Source organism: Sinocyclocheilus rhinocerous, unplaced genomic scaffold (genome assembly GCF_001515625.1).
Source record: "Sinocyclocheilus rhinocerous isolate Xijiao unplaced genomic scaffold, SAMN03320098_v1.1 scaffold285, whole genome shotgun sequence".
NCBI lineage: Eukaryota > Metazoa > Chordata > Actinopteri > Cypriniformes > Cyprinidae > Sinocyclocheilus > Sinocyclocheilus rhinocerous.
The window spans coordinates 2,030,096-2,048,617 of NW_015630288.1; the positions used below are offsets into that span (position 1 = coordinate 2,030,096).

At 35.5% G+C, this 18,522-nt stretch overlaps 1 protein-coding gene across 1 annotated transcript in view; it reads right to left on the reverse strand.

Moving 5' to 3' along the window:
• Positions 1-13,659, reverse strand: part of LOC107740022 (neutral alpha-glucosidase AB-like) — a 25,167-nt gene extending 11,508 nt beyond the window's left edge. The window contains exons 1-9 of the mRNA XM_016552292.1: positions 13,572-13,659; positions 13,147-13,236; positions 12,436-12,544; positions 11,706-11,833; positions 8,165-8,344; positions 6,166-6,231; positions 4,485-4,542; positions 4,198-4,279; positions 3,979-4,075 (exon numbers count right to left, since the gene is read on the reverse strand). Of these exons, the coding sequence (XP_016407778.1) occupies positions 3,979-4,075; positions 4,198-4,279; positions 4,485-4,542; positions 6,166-6,231; positions 8,165-8,344; positions 11,706-11,833; positions 12,436-12,544; positions 13,147-13,236; positions 13,572-13,591 (830 nt within the window). The 5' untranslated portion in view covers positions 13,592-13,659. The remainder of the gene's footprint in view (positions 1-3,978; positions 4,076-4,197; positions 4,280-4,484; positions 4,543-6,165; positions 6,232-8,164; positions 8,345-11,705; positions 11,834-12,435; positions 12,545-13,146; positions 13,237-13,571) is intronic.
• Positions 13,660-18,522: the final 4,863 nt, after the last annotated feature.

The window sequence follows — 18,522 nt, forward strand, 5'->3', positions numbered from 1 at the left end:
ATTACCATGAATGTGTCAGGGGGGAAATAGTAAGGAGATATTTGAATTATTTACTAATATTTTCTGAGTCGGTGTAGCAAGGATGAAGTTGTCGATCCTGACTCGCCATCTTCCTCAGACGCGCCTTTATGCCGAGTTCACACTGCACGATTTTCGCCCGATTTTTCACTCGCCGACAGGTTTTGCGAAATCGCCGACAAATGCCCGACATCGGAGTCAAATCGGTGCTCGTTCACGCGAGTGACAATCACGCAGTGTGAATTATCAAAGACGCGATCTGAGGGAATCGCCGACACGTCGCAGACGCCCGCAAAATTTTTGGCATGCTAAATATCTGGAGCTGTCGGTAATTCACAATCATGCTGTGTGCAATGATTTCTGACTGAAAACTACATTGGCGATGGCCTACAGCCAATGAGAGACCAAGATACAGGGCAGAGGGAAGTTCGGGGAGGAGTTATAGACCAGAATATCAGTATTTTAATAGATATATGAACAATTATATCATACAGAAACAAGCACAAACATTTGCTTGACCAGCCACAACATCAGCATAACAGTTACTGCAAAATTATTTACCTCCCAACTCTCTTTGCAGAACACCCAATCCCTGTTCCCTGCATCTCCCTCCTGCATAATCTGTTTTTCACATTCTCCTTGTAGCTGGAAATCAGCTCACAGACAATTTGCGGGCTATATATATATATTTTTTAATAATTCCAGTCTCGCTCGAGAACTCCAGTTTGACGCACGCGGGTTCTCACGTTATTTCCTTATCACTTCTCGCGTGTGTTTTGCTGTGAAATGTAGTTTGCGGACCAGACAGAGCTGTCGGCGATTCTTCCTATTGTGAAGTCATGCAATGTGAAACACAGCAGCAACTGAATGCTACCCCAGATAGTCACGCAGTGTGAAAACAACAGCGATCCAATGAGTTTGAAAAACAGGCAGTGTGAACTCGGCATAAAGCCTCTTCCGGTCGACTAATGGTTGGTCAACTATTAGGGGGCAGCCCTAATATATATGTATAAACACACAAAATTATAATACCATTTATTTTGTCTATAGCTGTTTGGTAAATATTTATACATGAATACAACACTGACAAGAGTAATCTATAATAAATGCAGATTGTAACCATAAAACTTTTGTTCTCTCCAAGATATATCAGGTCAGATTAACCTGTTACACTGATAGCAGGACAAGTTGTCACATGACAATTTACCCTGTAATTCAATAATCATTGTTTGGAAAGTATCCAACCGCAGTGAGTTTGCAAAAATATGCTCTTTTGCACTTTTTACATGAGCCTGGCTGTAAAGAATAAAACACCTTTTTATCTCACACTTTGATATCAAATATATACCTTCATTTGTCATTTTTTTCCTGCGTGGGTGAATTTTTAAGATTTTTGAGAATGTGATAAACACCACTGCCCAGACACCTTACTGGGGATGTAACGATTCACTCACTTTTTTTTTTTTTTTACAAAATGAGATTTAAGACAAATTATCAATTAAATGTGTCCTTTTAAATCGATTTTCAACCGGCTCGCGGTTAATCGTTACATCCCTACACCTTACACTAGTGAGAATTTTACTAGTATTAAAATACTTAACATTAGCTAAATTAAATTTACATATTCAATAGTAATTGGTGACACTGACCTAATTGGATTATTTCATAATGATAATTATATATAAATCCTAAAATTATTTAAAGGTATGCTTAATTTTGCTAAATATTAAATGTTAAATATGTTTATTTCTTGTAATTTTGGGGTTAAAATGTTAAAATGTGGCCTGGACATGTGGGCATATGTGAGATTAAATGTCTTTGGAATAAAGAACGTATGTGGCTATTAAAGGGATAGTTCACACGGACTACTTTGTCGATCATCTTGGTACTTTTCTGGACCTTGAACGTGGTAGTTACCTTGCTGTCTATGGGAGGGTCAGAGAGCCCTCAGATTTCATCAAAAATATCTTAATTTGTGTTCCGAAGATGAACGAAGGTCTTACGGGTTTGGGTTTGTTAGTCTTGGTTTATTTGCAAAGTTTGGTTCCCCTACTAAACCCTATGCAATTGTTAGACATTTGTACATATCTCTTCTAGGTCAACATGGAACCAAATGCAATATTTGATAAAGGTAAAGTAATATTCCAGGTTAATTTCAACCTACATATTATGTCATGATAATGTCATTTGTTTTTATGGATCTGAATAATGAAAAGCATGAATGAAATTTGAGATCTAAAGGCAGTCAGCAATATAATGCCAAACATTTCTTCAAAATTTAATTCTGTTTTGAAAAATATGAGGGGGAGTAAATAATGACAGACTGAGTGAACTATACATTTAAGTTGAAACCAACATGAAATGTCCTTTACAAAAATGTTTCCCAAGTTTAGCATTAACACTGCATGCAGTGATGTGTGCGGTGGCACTTCCTTTTCCTGTGTGTTTGTGTACCTGTAAGCGAGGCATACTGAATGAAGACATCCGCAGGTTTTGGTCCCAGCATGATAAAGACATCAATAAGTCCACTCTCAGATATCCAGCGTACATCCGTCTGAGGAACTTCACTAGAAACTTGTACGAAGTCCAGTATTTTTCCAAACACTGTCTGAAATATGGACACACATTTAAAGGAATTGTTATAAAACATTTAAAGACCTAAAAATGACAACTTCAAAAACAGGCCATCCAAGATGCAGGTGAGTTTGTTTCTTCATCGGAACAGATTTGGATAAATGTAGCATTGCATCACTTGCTCACCAATGGATGCTCCTCAGTGAATGGATGCCGTCAGAATGAGAGTCCAAACAGCTGATAAAAACATCACAATAATCCACACCACTCCAGTCCATCAATTAATGGCTTGTCAAGCAAAAAGCTGCATGTTTGGAAGAAACAAATCCAACATCTTTAAATCTGTAATCTCTAATTAGTGGAGATTAATGGAGATTTATGATGTTTTAATGAGTGCAGATTGGTAATATTCTACTGCATTTTTGGACGGATCAGTGATGGACTATTTTCCATTAAAGTGAAGTGACGTGACATGTGGCCAAGTATGGTTACCCATACTAGGAATTAGTGCGACTATTTTCCATTACAGCTGCCAAACCAAAATATGCTTTAATTCAGAAGCAATGAGTTTCAGATTGAATCTTAAAGTCTGTGTGTGTGTGTGTGTGTGTGTGTGTGTAGGGTGTCCAAGTCCTGTGAGGATGAATATTCTCATGAGTATAGCATAAGCCAATTAAGATCCCCCCTGATGATGACCATGTGTGTGTGTGTGTGTGTGTGTGTACCGTAGTTGGGAAAAATCGGCTGGTTTTGAACTTCTTCAGACACATGGAGCAGGTGTATGTGCCGAAGAACAGCACAAACCGTTGCTTTCTCTAAAATATGAGTCAATAATCCATAATATTGCTTTCTCCAGTGAAAAAAAAATGGTCTCGTCTGAATCAGCAGAGAAATATGCACAGATCAAGTATTGTTTACAAGAGAAAACAGTCCAAAGCAGTTCTAAACAAATATATGGGTGTATTTTGATGTGAGAGGATGACAGGGGATGGACTTTTTTTTGTTTTTGTTTTTTACTGGAGGAAGCGTTATTATCGACTCATATTTTAGCTGGAAGCAAGTTAAAACGTCTTAATGCTGGATTTGTTTCTTACAAACACACAGCTTTTGACTTCACAAGATGTTAATTGATGGACTAAAGTCGTGTGGATTACCTCTGGATCAGTGTCATGTTTTTATCAGCTGTTTGGACTCTCATTCTGATGGCACCCATTCACTGCATAGGCTCCATCTGTAATCAAGTGAAGTAATGCTAAATTTCTCCTAATCCGAAGAAGCAAACTCATCTTGGATGGCCTAACAGTGAGTATATTCAGCTTTGGGTGAACTATTCCTTTAAGTTGCTTGTGTGTCCCGCATTAATCTCATGCATGTGTAAAAACTCACTCGGTGTTTTTCAGTTTGAGTGTGTCTGCGTGTTCCGGAATACCATAGACGTGTTCCACACCAGGTAGAGAAAAATCTAAACTAATAGACGATGGACCTGAGTTGAAAAGAAGATTAAAAAAAAGATTAAACAAACACACTTGACTGGAATTATCTCACCAATATTCCACTGAATATGTTAGAGTAAAATGAGAAAGATTTAACCACATTTCAATATACCATTGGGCTTTGAATCAGTATGAGATTTAAATGTTTCCTCCCACATGCCCGGTTTATCCTCTTCTTCTTTTATCTGTCCATCCTAAATAAAAAAAAATAGAGATAAAGAAAAAAGTCAACAGGTTAAGTTCGTATGGAAAAAAGGAAAACATGTTTAAATTTTACCACTAATGACAAATTGTTGCAGAGCTCAAAGCTGAGAAATAAATGTTACACTATCTAGGTATTGTTAAACAAATACAACAGGGTAAGAGAAGTCTAGTTGTTGAAAACATATCTACACACACCTCATCGGTTTGCTGCTCCACATTCTCCTGTCCTGTCGCTTGCTCCGACTCACTTTTACTGCAAAGCAGGCAAAGTTTCTCTTAATACAAATATGTATTGGTACAACTAAACAAGTTTAAACTACGTTAAGGAGGGTGAATTAGAGGTGCACCTATATGACTCATTGATAATCAGACCAATACAATACCTGTTCTTGATAACATTATGCAATTAAGCTCAAATACAGGGTGATTCCACGACAAAACAAACATCTGTTGATTTTTGTTACAAAAATTACAAGTTTGCTTTGACTGGCCATTAAATGTATGTTAAACAGAGCATGTGTCATCCCGGTAAAAACTACTTTTCAAATAATATTCTGGATGAATGTAATTGTGTATAGAGCTGCACAATTAATCGAATTTCTAATCGCGATTACAATTATGGATGCCACAATTACGTAATCGTTCAAAGCGGCAATTAATCGTTCAAAGTCCAATTATGTTATTCTGCACGCTTAAGATATGTTTTTTTCTTTCTACATGTTATCTTAAGGGTTTTTCCATTGCTTTAGTTTTAGTATAACAATACCATTCATATTTTTACTTTTTTATAATTTAAAGAAGAAACCAATCCGATGTTTATTTGAGGTTTAATACTATAGAAAAGCACTAAAGCTTGTTTATTTTCATATAAAAGTACGGCATGCAGTTGCATCAAACAATGGTATAAACATCATTCAATGTAAATTGTGATAATTGTAATTAATAATCGCAATTACAATTTCAAGGGAATAATCAACAATTATGATTTTTGTCATAATCGTGCAGCCCTAATTGTGTAGGTGTTTAACAATGATTTTATTAAACTATCTAATCAATGGTGGATGGAGTTAATGAAACAGCGTTCGTCAAGAAGGTTGGCTATTTTCACGGAGTAAACGGACGAATTAAACGCTATGTATCACCTGTAAAAACAGTATAATGCACCTCTGGGGTGAATGCAGATCACTCGTTTCTTCACAAAACGTTATTTTCATCCATTAATACAATCAATGAGGACAAATCATTTTGTTGAGATGCACATAGTTATGTTTAAAAGATCATTTTGGACCTTCAATACTGCATGTAAATGTAATTACGCAAGTTTCAAGATTAACATTTATCAAAGGCAAATATACATTTTTGGGAAATGGTAAATAACTTTTTTTGTTGTTGTTTTTGTTTTGTTTAACCAAATACAGTTTCATAGTCAGTAAATGTTTATGATCCATCAACAACTGGCAGGTGCAACGAACGGTACGACTATATGACTATAGATGAAAATACTACAAAACTAATGGCCGTAATATTATAATCAAATCTAAACAATGATCACTAAAGATTTTAGGTACTACAATTATTATTTCAACACACATTGAACAAAGCAAATTGTATAAAAACTGGATAAAGTGTGCATGCAAAATTTGGGGTAATGTAGATATTTAAACTACTATTGATTAAAACAAGTTAACAAATGTTAATTCAACATTGAGTTTAAAGCAATAGTTGACCCAAAAATGAACATTTCCTGATTATTATTTCCGGAGAATGGATAAATATTGGGAAATTTTCATTTTGGGGGGGAACTATTCCTTTACGTAAAAGAAATGTAAATCTAAGATTTTTATATATTTTTTTACAGTCAAGAAATGGATGTTACCTAGAAAACATGCTCTTGAGCGAGTCCCACATGCTACCAACTGTGCTACTTATTTTTTGAGAGATACTGCTGAGCGGGACAGAAGAGAGGAAAGTTGAGAAAATGAGGGGAAGGAAAATAGAATGTGATGAGAATTTCAGTAAAAACATTTACAAACATATTTCTGAATGAAATGTCTGACACAATTACTTGATCAGTCATTATCTGAAAGATATAAATCTCACAACCAAGTATTTTTAAAAAAAATAAAGTGTCATTTTAACCTGATGGCAATTATGCTGTAATACATTTTTATTCTCAGAATAAAATAAAATCAGACATCAGTCATATTACGCTTTCAACAGCACAAAACACCACAAACCAACCCAAATGGTGACCATTTAGACTCCAACAGTAGGGTTTTAAAAAATCCATTCAAAATTATTGACGTTTGTTGAAACCTAACATGGATCCAACGTTGTGTGTATATAATGCTTATATATGCTTCTGTATAACTAGTAAATCAATGCAGCTCCTGTTCAAAATCAAGTTATGTATAACTGTAGTTTTGAATAAAAATCTAAGTCTATTTTTATTGTTATAATCAATGGAGGCTTCTATTTAACAATTTCACATGGTTTCGTTGTTGACTTTTCATCCACATAAATGGTTTTACTACTGTGATTCATCTCAGAAATTCTCAGAAGTCTTTATTGAAGACTTTTTGGAAATTCCCATGAAGACGATGAAAGGGAAAACCAGAGCAAAGGTCATTGAAAAAAATGGACGATCACTGTCTGATGTGCTTAACTGGGCTTAGATGAAAGCAGTCCTGCTTTAACGGAGTTAGTGCAGACAGGGAAAGCCAGAAATGAAGAAAGTAGAAAGTGAGAGATTAATCCTCAGATTTTAATCAGGGGGAACACAGAGAAAAAAATATGCATTCCAGCAGCAACAAACCCCTTTTATATTTGTGCAAAAATTCTTGGCATCTGTACTCCAGCCTTAAGGGGTTTGTTGCAACCAGGCCCTGATTCACTTAATGAAATAATGTTTTTAATTGTGCAATTTTTACAGTAGCTATTCCATTAAGGTATGACTAATTAAGCTCATTCTCATGTGTTGATAGTTTGTTTTAAAATCTTAATTGTCATGAAAATATTGCCACAATGCAAAAAAGTGTTGATGGTCTAAAAAAAACAGGCATCATTTTCTTTGTGCAAAATAATATCTTTGTTTTTTTAGGTGAAGTATGACCAATAAGGCTGCATTTATACTGGCACACAAAAATCCTATTTTTTACTCACATGTGATACAGATCTGATATACACACATAATCACAAAAATCTGCACAAGATCCTATTTTTCACATCTGTTCTGAGCAACATCCAATAGTGGTTTTAAAGTAGATACATATCCAACATCTGGACATCTGACTTGCATCTAAACACGTAAATCCGATTCCCATTGGAATTCCAAGCCATTTCAAGACGAGGGAGACACATTTGCCCATAAAGATAACTTCGCATAATGTCAAATTATGAAGCAGATGTTGCCTGCATGCTAGTGATGCAACCATGGAGTTTATAGGAATATTTTTTTCTTACAAAAAAAAATCAGATATGGTCAAAAGATTGGATCTGTGCATTAAGCCTTGCAGTGTAAACGCAGCCTAAATGTATTGGTCTTGCATTTAGCTGCAGACTACATAACTGCAGTGTGTTCTTCTTATAAACAGAACATTACTGTGCATTTGTGTGGATGCATACATATAGTCATAGGTTAGGATTTTGTTATGGTTCTTGGTGTGAAGACTGTGTGTCTATGAAAGGTAGAAAGAGTGAAAAATATTTAATTAATCAGAAATACAGCCCAGGAAAGAAGTGCTAACTTTTTTAGTATTAAGTATTATTTATTGAATATTATTTCAGTATTAAACTTTTTCATATTTATATAATGTGGGTAGTACGAACTTCCTGTATGTGATGCCCTTTCTGCCTGCTTGTGTTGTTGGACTCACGTGTCCTTGCGTGCTCGTAGGTGCTCGAAGGCCAACAGGCCACGGGAGTTGAGTGACATGAGCACTTGAGGACCCTCAACGATGTCCAGCCGAAATGGCTGAGCACTTACGATGAGCCGCTGATCTTTGCCACCCAGAGACAACACCAGACTATTCTCATCCTGAGCCACCACTGAGAGCCTGTAGACAGACACAAGACATTCATCTGTTAATGTGTGAAGAGAACAGCATAGCTCAATGATGATCATTTTTATAAAAATGACAAATTGTCCCAAATTATAATATGCAAAATGGAACCTTCTCTAGACAGATAAGAAAACACATTACGAAACACAAGAAGCTTTTAATGGGCAATATTTGGCATTTTTAAATTATCAGTATCGGCCGATAAGTTGTTCTGTATGGCCAATAAGTTTTGCAAGCAGATTTTATTTTGACAGCGACAAGACTTTTATTTTGACAGCACTAAGAATGTCAGTGCCTGAGTGCTTTTAATACTTGATTTCAAACTATGCTGCACTATATCCAACTATATTGTCCTATTCAAGCCACTGCATAAAATTAGTTTTACCTGTCTTTATTTTGAGAAAATATGACTCCCGTGCTCACAAACTTATAAGATTACTGATTGCACTGTTGGTTAGAGTTTACTTAATTTTTAAACATAATTTCTTCATTCGTGAAAAAAACTACAAAATACTTATGAAACATACATTTACATAATTGTTCTTTATCAAGTTCAAATATTTTTTTTCATATTAATTTTACAATTAAGTATTTCTAATGTAGTAAACATGTCAAATAAATCTAAATTTCATTGCAGCAAATGTTATGTGGGTCAATGACGTGACGCCTAAATTTTCTGTCCGATTGCATTTTTTCAGTTAAAAATTGGTTTAAATGCATAAAAAAGATGCCATATATATGAAGGACCTCTCCTATGAACTCACTTTAACTTTTCAAAAAACAGTTATTTCTAATTTTTCTGTTATTCAATGTGTCAAAATATCATGTGGTGCAACCGTCCGGCCATAACTTTTTTTTGTAAACATCTTTGAAATTACCCTAAATTTATTCAAATGAATTTTATGCACTATTTGGCATGATTTCCAAAGTGTTTTGTAATTTTTGCAAAGCATTTGTATTTATATTTCCATCATAATATACAAACAAACTTTGTCCGATGATTTCATGATTTCATTTTATGAAATATCATGTGGTGCGACCATCAAGAAACTACCATTTTGGGACTTTTATGTTGAAAGTATGTTCAAAGATAGGACTTTGCATCATATACCAATTTGCTAAGGACCCATGGAAGCATCAAGCAGGTTTGTAAGTCTCTTTCAAATTTGGAAAAAAAGAACCTTTTTAACGGCTGGTATGAAGTTACCACATTTGGATATCATGTGGTATGACCTAAAAAAAACAAAACAATGAATATTAAGTTATTTATGCAAGTATTTATTTTCATTATATATTTCATAGTGACCTTTTGTGGGAAGCTAGCTTGTTTTGTTTAGGTGGCCAATTCTGTGCTTGTAAATTTTGACTGAATTTGAAAATATCATGTGGTGCGACCACTGCAGAGTGTATTCCATTATACATATATGCCCCAGATTGGCAGTTTTTGTGCTTTTATATTCAACTGATGGTTTATATACATAAAATATCTTATTTTAGTATAATTTGGAATAGATTTTTATGCAATTTGGGTCATTTCAGACGGTTTATGTTTAATCTTTGTACAATATGAGAAAAATGCAAAAAAAATAATTCAGAGCATGTAATTTTAGTTTGGCAAATATGCATTTATTAGTAATTTATTATTTATTTATTAATAACTATTTAAATCTATTCTGCCAGATTCCACTGCCAAGCAAAGTAAAATAAACGCTCACCATAGGCAGCATGTTAATTCTGACCCTGCACTCTAGCACAAACTCCAGATGTCATTTTCTACTATAAGAAAGATGTTCATGTTGTTATCTCAGAACCTGAGCCAGCAACCTCCCCCTACTCTAAATTGACCTTTTGCAAAGACCTGCCCCCCTTAGTTACTGTTGCTACGTCCGACAAACCATGGCACTTTTATGCCATACATCATGTTCTAACGCATTGAAAAATACATCACGGAGCAAAGAGGACACTGACAATGAGCTGACAGACAAGACAGAGCTGGTTACTTTTAGTATGAAACAAAGTCTCAGTGTTCAAATTTTGTCATTTTTTAAAATAGAAATCAAACAACAAATACTGTTTTGTGGCTCTTTAACGTGTCGTGAGAGATCGCTGTAGTGCCTGTTCAAGCGGCACATGAACTGATCATCTCTTCATCTTTACCATTCATAGCACGAAATAAACATGAATGAACATCAGAAGGCATCTCGTTTCAACCGTGAAATGTCAATACACACCATTTTTCAAGTTCAAGTCCACCGACGTTAATCTACTCTCCTGTCTGGTTTGTTTGTTGAACAAAAATGACGGATTCGGCGTTATAATATGAATATGTCAGACTGCCTGTTAATCACACTCCCGGGGTCAATTGAGCAGCCAATATTGGGCAAAGTACAGAAATAACTGGGGCTAAAGAAATGCCTGCAGTTAATGCCACGTGCTGCACTTTTCACACATGTCTCTTTAAATATTATCAGTTTAATGCAATTTACAGGAAAAATAAGTCTGTTAACTACATTTACGAAGGCAACTCTGCAATTATAGAACAAAAATAAGATCTCATTATTTACAAAAACTCAAATTAAACGCAAATACTTTGTTTCTAAACACTTTAATTACTGAGAACATTAAAAAAAATGTTAAGCAAGTTAAGGAAATTATTTTAATATAAATCATGGTCGCACCACATGACATTTTTTAAGGCTACGGCCAATTCATCTAGATGAAAAAACACTAAAATCACTTCATTTTAAATTTTAATATGAATTTGTGTACACAACATTCTTAATGTTTGAACAATTACATTAGATATTATTTTTTTTTGTATTTTAAAATTGGCCTGTCGAAAAACCTTATACGTCAATGACCCATGTACATTAGTTCAGTTAAATAGTGTAATATCAGCCACCCTCCCTCTAAATGCTTTGCGGAGTATTTTAACCTGATTTACAGTCTAGTCGTAAATCTATTTACAAGTTCACGCTAGTTACCAAAAGTCAGAGGCAGTGCAGATTTGAGTTGACAGATTTCATAGAAAATCATAGTGTATGATGGTCACAGACTCAGAATTTTTTTTTGCTTTGCTTCAGACTTTGATTTCATCCAGTTAGAAGAGATCAAACATGTTTGATACTTTGATTAACAAAGTCATCAAGTAAATGATTTCAGATTTTAAAAGTCATGTAGTGTATTCCAGCCTTAAGATATCATACTGGCCATCAAAAAATCCACACCGGTCGACCACTAGGGTCTTAGGTTCATTTTAAAAATGACAAAGGACCTGACTCAGTTTACAAATGTCTAGTTGTTTCATCTGTATACAGTAAAATCAGTTCTGATGGAATAAGTAGTCTTGACTCACGCTTCAGTAATGGGATCAGAGAGGAGTACATCTGGAACCTCGTAACGAGGCTTAAGTGGTTTGAGTTCATTAATCTTCACCCGTGTTATGTTGCCCTGCAGTCTGTACAGCTCAAGCAACAACCGAACCTACAAACAAATGGAAAGAGTCTCAGTTCTTCCACCCTTTGGAGCACAACATTGACCAGACACTTTTTCAGCAGTCACGGCAATGGAAACATTTTTCATTTCTGACAAATTCTTCAAAAAGGAATTCTATTAGGAGTGGGGGAAAAAATCATTTCTCTGATGCATAATGATTCTATCTTCTGCTAATCTTAAGACTCTTACTTAAAGCATTCAGAAATATGGAAAGCACTTCTTGTTTCTCGAACAAGAAAAAGGTGTAAAACAGGACCTGATTTTGTCCCTGTGAGTGACAGGAATTATTGTCCTGGATTATTGTCTTCAGAGAGTAAATGTTGTTGTGAGGTGGAGGGGAAGTCAGTGTTTTTGAAAAAAAGATTACGAGGGCACATGAATACAAATTTTTTTTTTATTAAATTAAATGACGTGCATGGATAAATCATTTAAAATAAATATTGCAGTTAAATTGAATAATCATTAAAAAACAAGATTTGTAATTTTGATTTCACTGTGACTTTAACCCAAACAGCCAACTTTGAGATGAATCACAACATTTGTTGTGAAGAAACTGCGATGGATCTGTCTATTTTTGTATATTTTGTGACCTTGTTGTTGTCATTGATGAGCTGCAGGGTGAGTCTGGAGTCGCTCAGCTCCAGCGTGTCCAGCAGAGCTCTGTACGGAGACTGACCCGGCTTCAGCTCCCTCTGGCGCCTACAAACATCCAGAAATCATTCATATACAACAAAACATCAGACATGTCACATTTTTGCATCAATCTGAATGTGGATATGGATAAACACTGTATCTGATGAAAAGGCTTTGGAAGTAAAACAAAAGGACTAATCACATCTGTCTGAAAAATCATCTACTGTCTCAGGTTTCCTCATTAGCTAGTTCATTCCTAATGTTAAAATTGTCAAAAAAAAAAAAGATTTATTTTCAACTGAGGTGACTAAGTTTATTTGAAGAACATACTGTAAAGTGTATTCTATAAACTCAAAACTATATAGTTAGTAAACTAGTAGTATACCTACAAGTTCACTATAGTGTAGTTGCAATACTAAAGAAACGCTTAAATGAAAACTAGTTGGTTTACTATTTTACATATTTTTGCATTTTAAAGGGGTCATATGATGCGATTAATCGATAAAAATATGGGATTTCCCTCACAACCACAAACCACTGTGATTAGGCAATCCTGAGCAGCACATATCACATGACAGCGCACATACATTTTCGGATAGCCTCTGATTTATGTTAATTTATCCAGGTTGATTAACTTATATATAATACAGTGTACTCCTCATACTCACTTGCAGAAGGCGCTCTGATCGCATGTTTTAAAATTGCTGCGGTCCACGGCCTGAGCGCTCAGACACAACAGCAGAATCAGCGGCAACAAACTGAAAGACAATACCACATACTTCACAAAATATGCAAAACAGCAACCTGTGCACACACTATTACTCAAGCTATGTAGAAACACGAGTGTACATGATTGCGGTAACTTTTTAGTATCATGCCATTTACTATACCATTGTACCGCAACAGTTCTCTTTTGTGAGGGAAATCATAGCAAAGATTTCTGACACCGTGAGGAATAAACTCACAGGCTGTGGGGCCATTTAGGTATTTAATGAGCATACCGAATGGGAAAAGTAAAAAGAGCTTTTCAAATGTCTGAGTCTTCAATTTTATTTACACATAATCCTATTAGCCTGCCTGAGCGATACAATACCTGTCACAGGAAGCCGCCATCTTGCCTCCGTGTGAACTTTGCCCTCCGCGCGCGTCCAGTCAGTTCAAAAGTGTCGTACACGTACACGTGGACTTTTTCAAGAAAGAAAGAAAGAAATACGCGTGGTCGTTCGGCTTTTACGTCATCAATCGCGAAAAAAATGCGTTTGTTCCACTGATCAATAATAAAGAACAGTATTATTAAAACAGTAGTATTATATATAGATCAGTGGTTTGCTACAGCAACTAATTAATTGCAAAAAAAACATTTTCGCGCAATCTCTGGCCTGTTTTTTATAATGTGTTAAGTTTGCGGTGACCGGTGGTGTCCATGTATTTTGCAGTTGAAATGCACTTTAAATACCCATAAATCAATGACAATTTGCACATGTTCTGTAGGCTGAAAGAAATTGGTGCATTTAGCGCATTAGATTTTAGAGCTTTGTTTTAACAGCCATGCCATATTGTTAAGGATGTGCTGACATTTAACACTAAATGTGACTAGATTAAAAACCTAAAACTAGGGATGTAACGATTAACCGCGAGCCGGTTGAAAATTGATTCAAATGTGACTGAATCGTTACATCCCTACCTAAAACGCCTAGTTTCTGTTATTTTTCTTAACTTAATTGTGGTGTTATCACAATGGATGTTATCCTATTAAAAGGGACAATCAATTTATTTTCTATAAATTGTATTAACTCTGTCGTAATTTATTTTATTTTTTATAAAGGTGCATTATACACTGTATTTGTATTAAAAGCTTTTTCTTAAAAAAAAAAAAAGACGTTCTTATGTTACTGGAAAAACTAGTGTTGCTCAGAGAGACTGATTAGAATTAATACGTGTGAAGTACAAGACTTGTAGGTCTTCACTTTACACCGGTTTATATCACCAGTCATTTGTTCGATGGGGAAAGCTGTTAGACATGTTTTGGTCATGAAAGATGGGATTCTTTTGAATGTTTATTTTAAGTGGTCAGCATAGCAGCCTGAAATGTGATTGTGTACTTTTTACTCTAGTTATATAGCCCAAAAATGTCTATATTGTACACTTGTCTCAACGATGAATAAAGAGTTAAAAAGAAAGAAATCAAAGTATTTCACAATACCCATCTGTATCTTGCCTGTATGCAAATTATTATTATTTTTTTTTTTTTTCTTCGTGCATTTTGCTACAACATGCTTTTTATAAGCATGGTTTCTTGGGACATTCTACCAGAAACGTACATTTCCACTTGTAAAAATCTTGGGTGAAAAAAATATCTTATTCTTAAATCTGAACGTTGAGTCATATGGAGGGCATGTTAATCTATATGAAACACATATCGTGCCATCTCACCATGTTTTTATGATTGAAATAAATTATACGCATTTCACCCCTAAAATGTCAGGCCCTGTCACAGACAAATTTGTATATGTTCGAATGGTTTCCTAATGAATTTCTTTGATACAAATAGCATTTTCTTATTGGTCACATGTCCCTGATTGTATCTAACATGGTTTTGTAATTTCTATAAGGAATATAAGCAACTTTTCGGTCAACTAGTACACAAAATCACAGAATACCCTGCCAGGCACTCATATAGTTGTAAAAAAACTGCCTTTACATAGGAGATTTTTTCAAAAACATAGTAGTGGATATATACTCCAACCTTCATCTACACAGTTACAGAGATTAATTCATCAATATTTCCTCAAATATTACATTTTTATAACATAATTTCCTGTGTGACAGGACTGACCGAGGCGTGACAGGACTGACGGTGCTGTGACAGGACTGACTTTATGGATTTGATATCTTAAAATATGTCAGTGTCATTGTTCTGTGTCAAGATGCACACCTGTAATGTTTTCGTCTAAGGCATTTTTGTTAAAGTTGCTTAAATATCTTAATTTAACTAAGGCCTAGTCCTGGTTTAAGCTAAGCCCCGTTTGTGAAACCGGGCCTTAATGTGTTTGTTGGTACTTTTCTCACTGCATTTCACGTAAACGTTCCATGTGCTTATGACATCACACTCTGACAAAAGTAATAGCTCACGTAATTAATAGCTCCTTAGCAGTGGCTGGTCGTCTGCGATTTTTGAGGATCCTGCAGACAAGAATTAGAGAATGTGCAACATGGTAATTACATACATTGATATTAATGACTTGTGCAGTAAAATATCTCTAAAGTGGATCATTGAATAACATTTTTAAAAAGTTAAAAGTTTAACGTTTGCCTTTATACTTCAATAACACTTTAAACCTATTTTAGTCATATTTACTAGTAGGCTACTTTCGGTGGCAAGATGCTTTGCACCATGTTGCGGCTGTATCATCATATTGCAAAGGTATTTTAATCGCTTACTAGGCCTACACATTTTTACTGATCCAGTAACATTTACAACCAACAGAAAGTTTGAATTGATGTGATTTAAAAATGTTCATTACATCTGGTCAGACTTAGAGAGGAATGTAAATGAAATGGATACTGCGACATCCAAGAATAATAAATGTGCATATGTTCTAATTCGTTTGGAAGCAGCATTCATGATGACAAAGCACTGTTATATGCAAAAGAAACTATTAACAATACGCTAGAGTAAGTTATGAGTTACCATCTACTCACCAACAAAGACTGCAGATGTAGAGATGTACAGTCGCGCCAGCAGAACTATTGTAGAACGCGGACCTAATTTAGAAGCATCAACTAGATACTAGAGAGTAATCCACTCCAGGTCAATTTTACTTGCACAATTTAAAATCAACACACCAAATCAACAAAACATGTTGTGGTTATAGCTATGGAGAGATATGACAGCAGTTTCAGCCAGCAGTCCGGAAGTTAGGGCAGAAGGTCCCTTGTTAACATCCCCAAAATAACTAAAATATAGCAATCTACAGCTACAAGGCAAAATAAATCAGCCTAGTCACAAAAGTAGTGCTGGGCAACAATTAATCGCATCCAAAATAAAAGTTTTTTTGTGTACATAATATATGTGTTTGTACTGTGTATATTTGTTATGTATATATAAATACACACACATGCATGTATATATGTAAGAAAAATATGTTATGTTTATATATTAAATATATTTCTATATAATATAAATTATATGAATATAAATATACACATGTAAATACGTGTAAAAATTTCAGTCTTCATATATACATAATAAATATACACAGTACACCCACATATATTATATAAACAAAAACTTTTATTTTGGATGCGATTAATCGCGATTAATCATTTGACAGCACTACGCAAAAACCTTTCATGTAGTTTTCGAAGGTGCTTCTGAGTCCATGTCACATTTACCTGCCCTTGAGCCACTGCTGTCACATTTCTAAAGCCACAACCCAGGTATCCTCAGTGCCACAGCCGACCACAGGACCATCTCAGATCCAGAGTCGCAGTCTAGATCTGCATCAACACCACGGTACAGAATTAATTAAGATGTTTTAATTTAAGTGTTTTTAAGTTGGGCATACCTGAGGTGACCAGCCAAGGCACCATTTAGCGCTGTGGCTACAGCCCAGACACCGCTCAGAGCCAAGACTACAGATCTGGCCCTCATCAGCAGCTCGCAGCTGAAACAGTGGCACAGCTGACCACAGGACCATCTCAGATCCAGAGCTGCAGTCTAGGCCTGCCTTTACTCCACACTACAAGATTAATCTTGTCAGAGTGCAGGTAAGTCCAACACTCCCTGTCACCACTGCTTCACTGCCAAAGGCACAGCCTAGTAATCCATCAGTTCTTCAACATCAGCCCAGGCACCACTCAGAGCCAGGCCCCATACAGCACCAGGGCTGACCACAGGACCATCTCAGAGCCAGAGCCACAGTCTAGGTCCTAGTAGTCAGACTGCAGATAAATGTTGTTTAGGTAGATGTTCCTGTTTAGGCCGTTGATTTTGAGGTACCTGTCAAGGCCAAGGCTCCCTGTCACCACTGTTGCACTGTGGGATTAATGTTGTCAGAATGTAGGTAAGTATTGTTAAAATGAAAATTACCCCATGGTTTACTCACCCTCAAGCCATCCTAGGTGTATATGAAGAGTTTTTAACCATTTTCAAAAATCATGTTTTTTCATTGTGCATTCCAATTAATCTCAGTCAAACTGCAGTTGGGTTATTTTGATTAGGTAAGAAATAAATAAAAAATACAGCTAACTAACACAACAAAAACATCATAACATAATAAAAAAACATGATTTTTGAAAATTAAAAAAACTGAGTTATCTGTTTTTGTAAATAAACTCTTCATATGACTTTCTTCTTTCAGACGAAGAAAGGAGGGGGCGCTGCTCTGTGGCGACCTGTAGAAGTAGATACAAGAATTCCTTTACCTGCTGCAAACTCACAAAGTTTTTAAATGACTTAATATAAATGTGTGTTTTATGTGTGTAGTGCTGCTGCTGTATGTGCATGTATACTGCTGTAAAGAATGTCCTTTTAAGGACAATAAAGTTAAGTAAGTAAGTAAGAATACAATCGGAGTTACAGTATATTAAAAAAATGTCCTGGCTCTGCCAAGCTTTATAATGTCAGGGAATGGGGTTTAAATCGGAATCGGAATCAGAAAGAGCTTTATTGCCAAGTGTGTTCACACACACAAGGAATTTGTCTTGGTGTTAGGAGCTTCCGTGCAAAGTGCCGACATACATAAAATGAGAGAATAGACAATAAATTATAAATAACAATAGTAATAAAAAAATATATACAGAAAAGGGGAAAAAATGTCCATAGACAGAACTGTGAATGTGCATATGTGCTATTTACAGATGGAGGTTTAATGAGTTATTTACAGATGTGCAGTACTGAGGTGTGTTATGTGTTGTTCAGGTGGGATATGGCCTGAGGGAAAAACTGTTCTTGTGTCTGGCTGTTTTGGTGCACAGTGCTCTGTAGCACCGGCCAGAGGGCAACAGTTCAAAGAGAGAGTGGGCTGGGTGTGAGGGGTCCA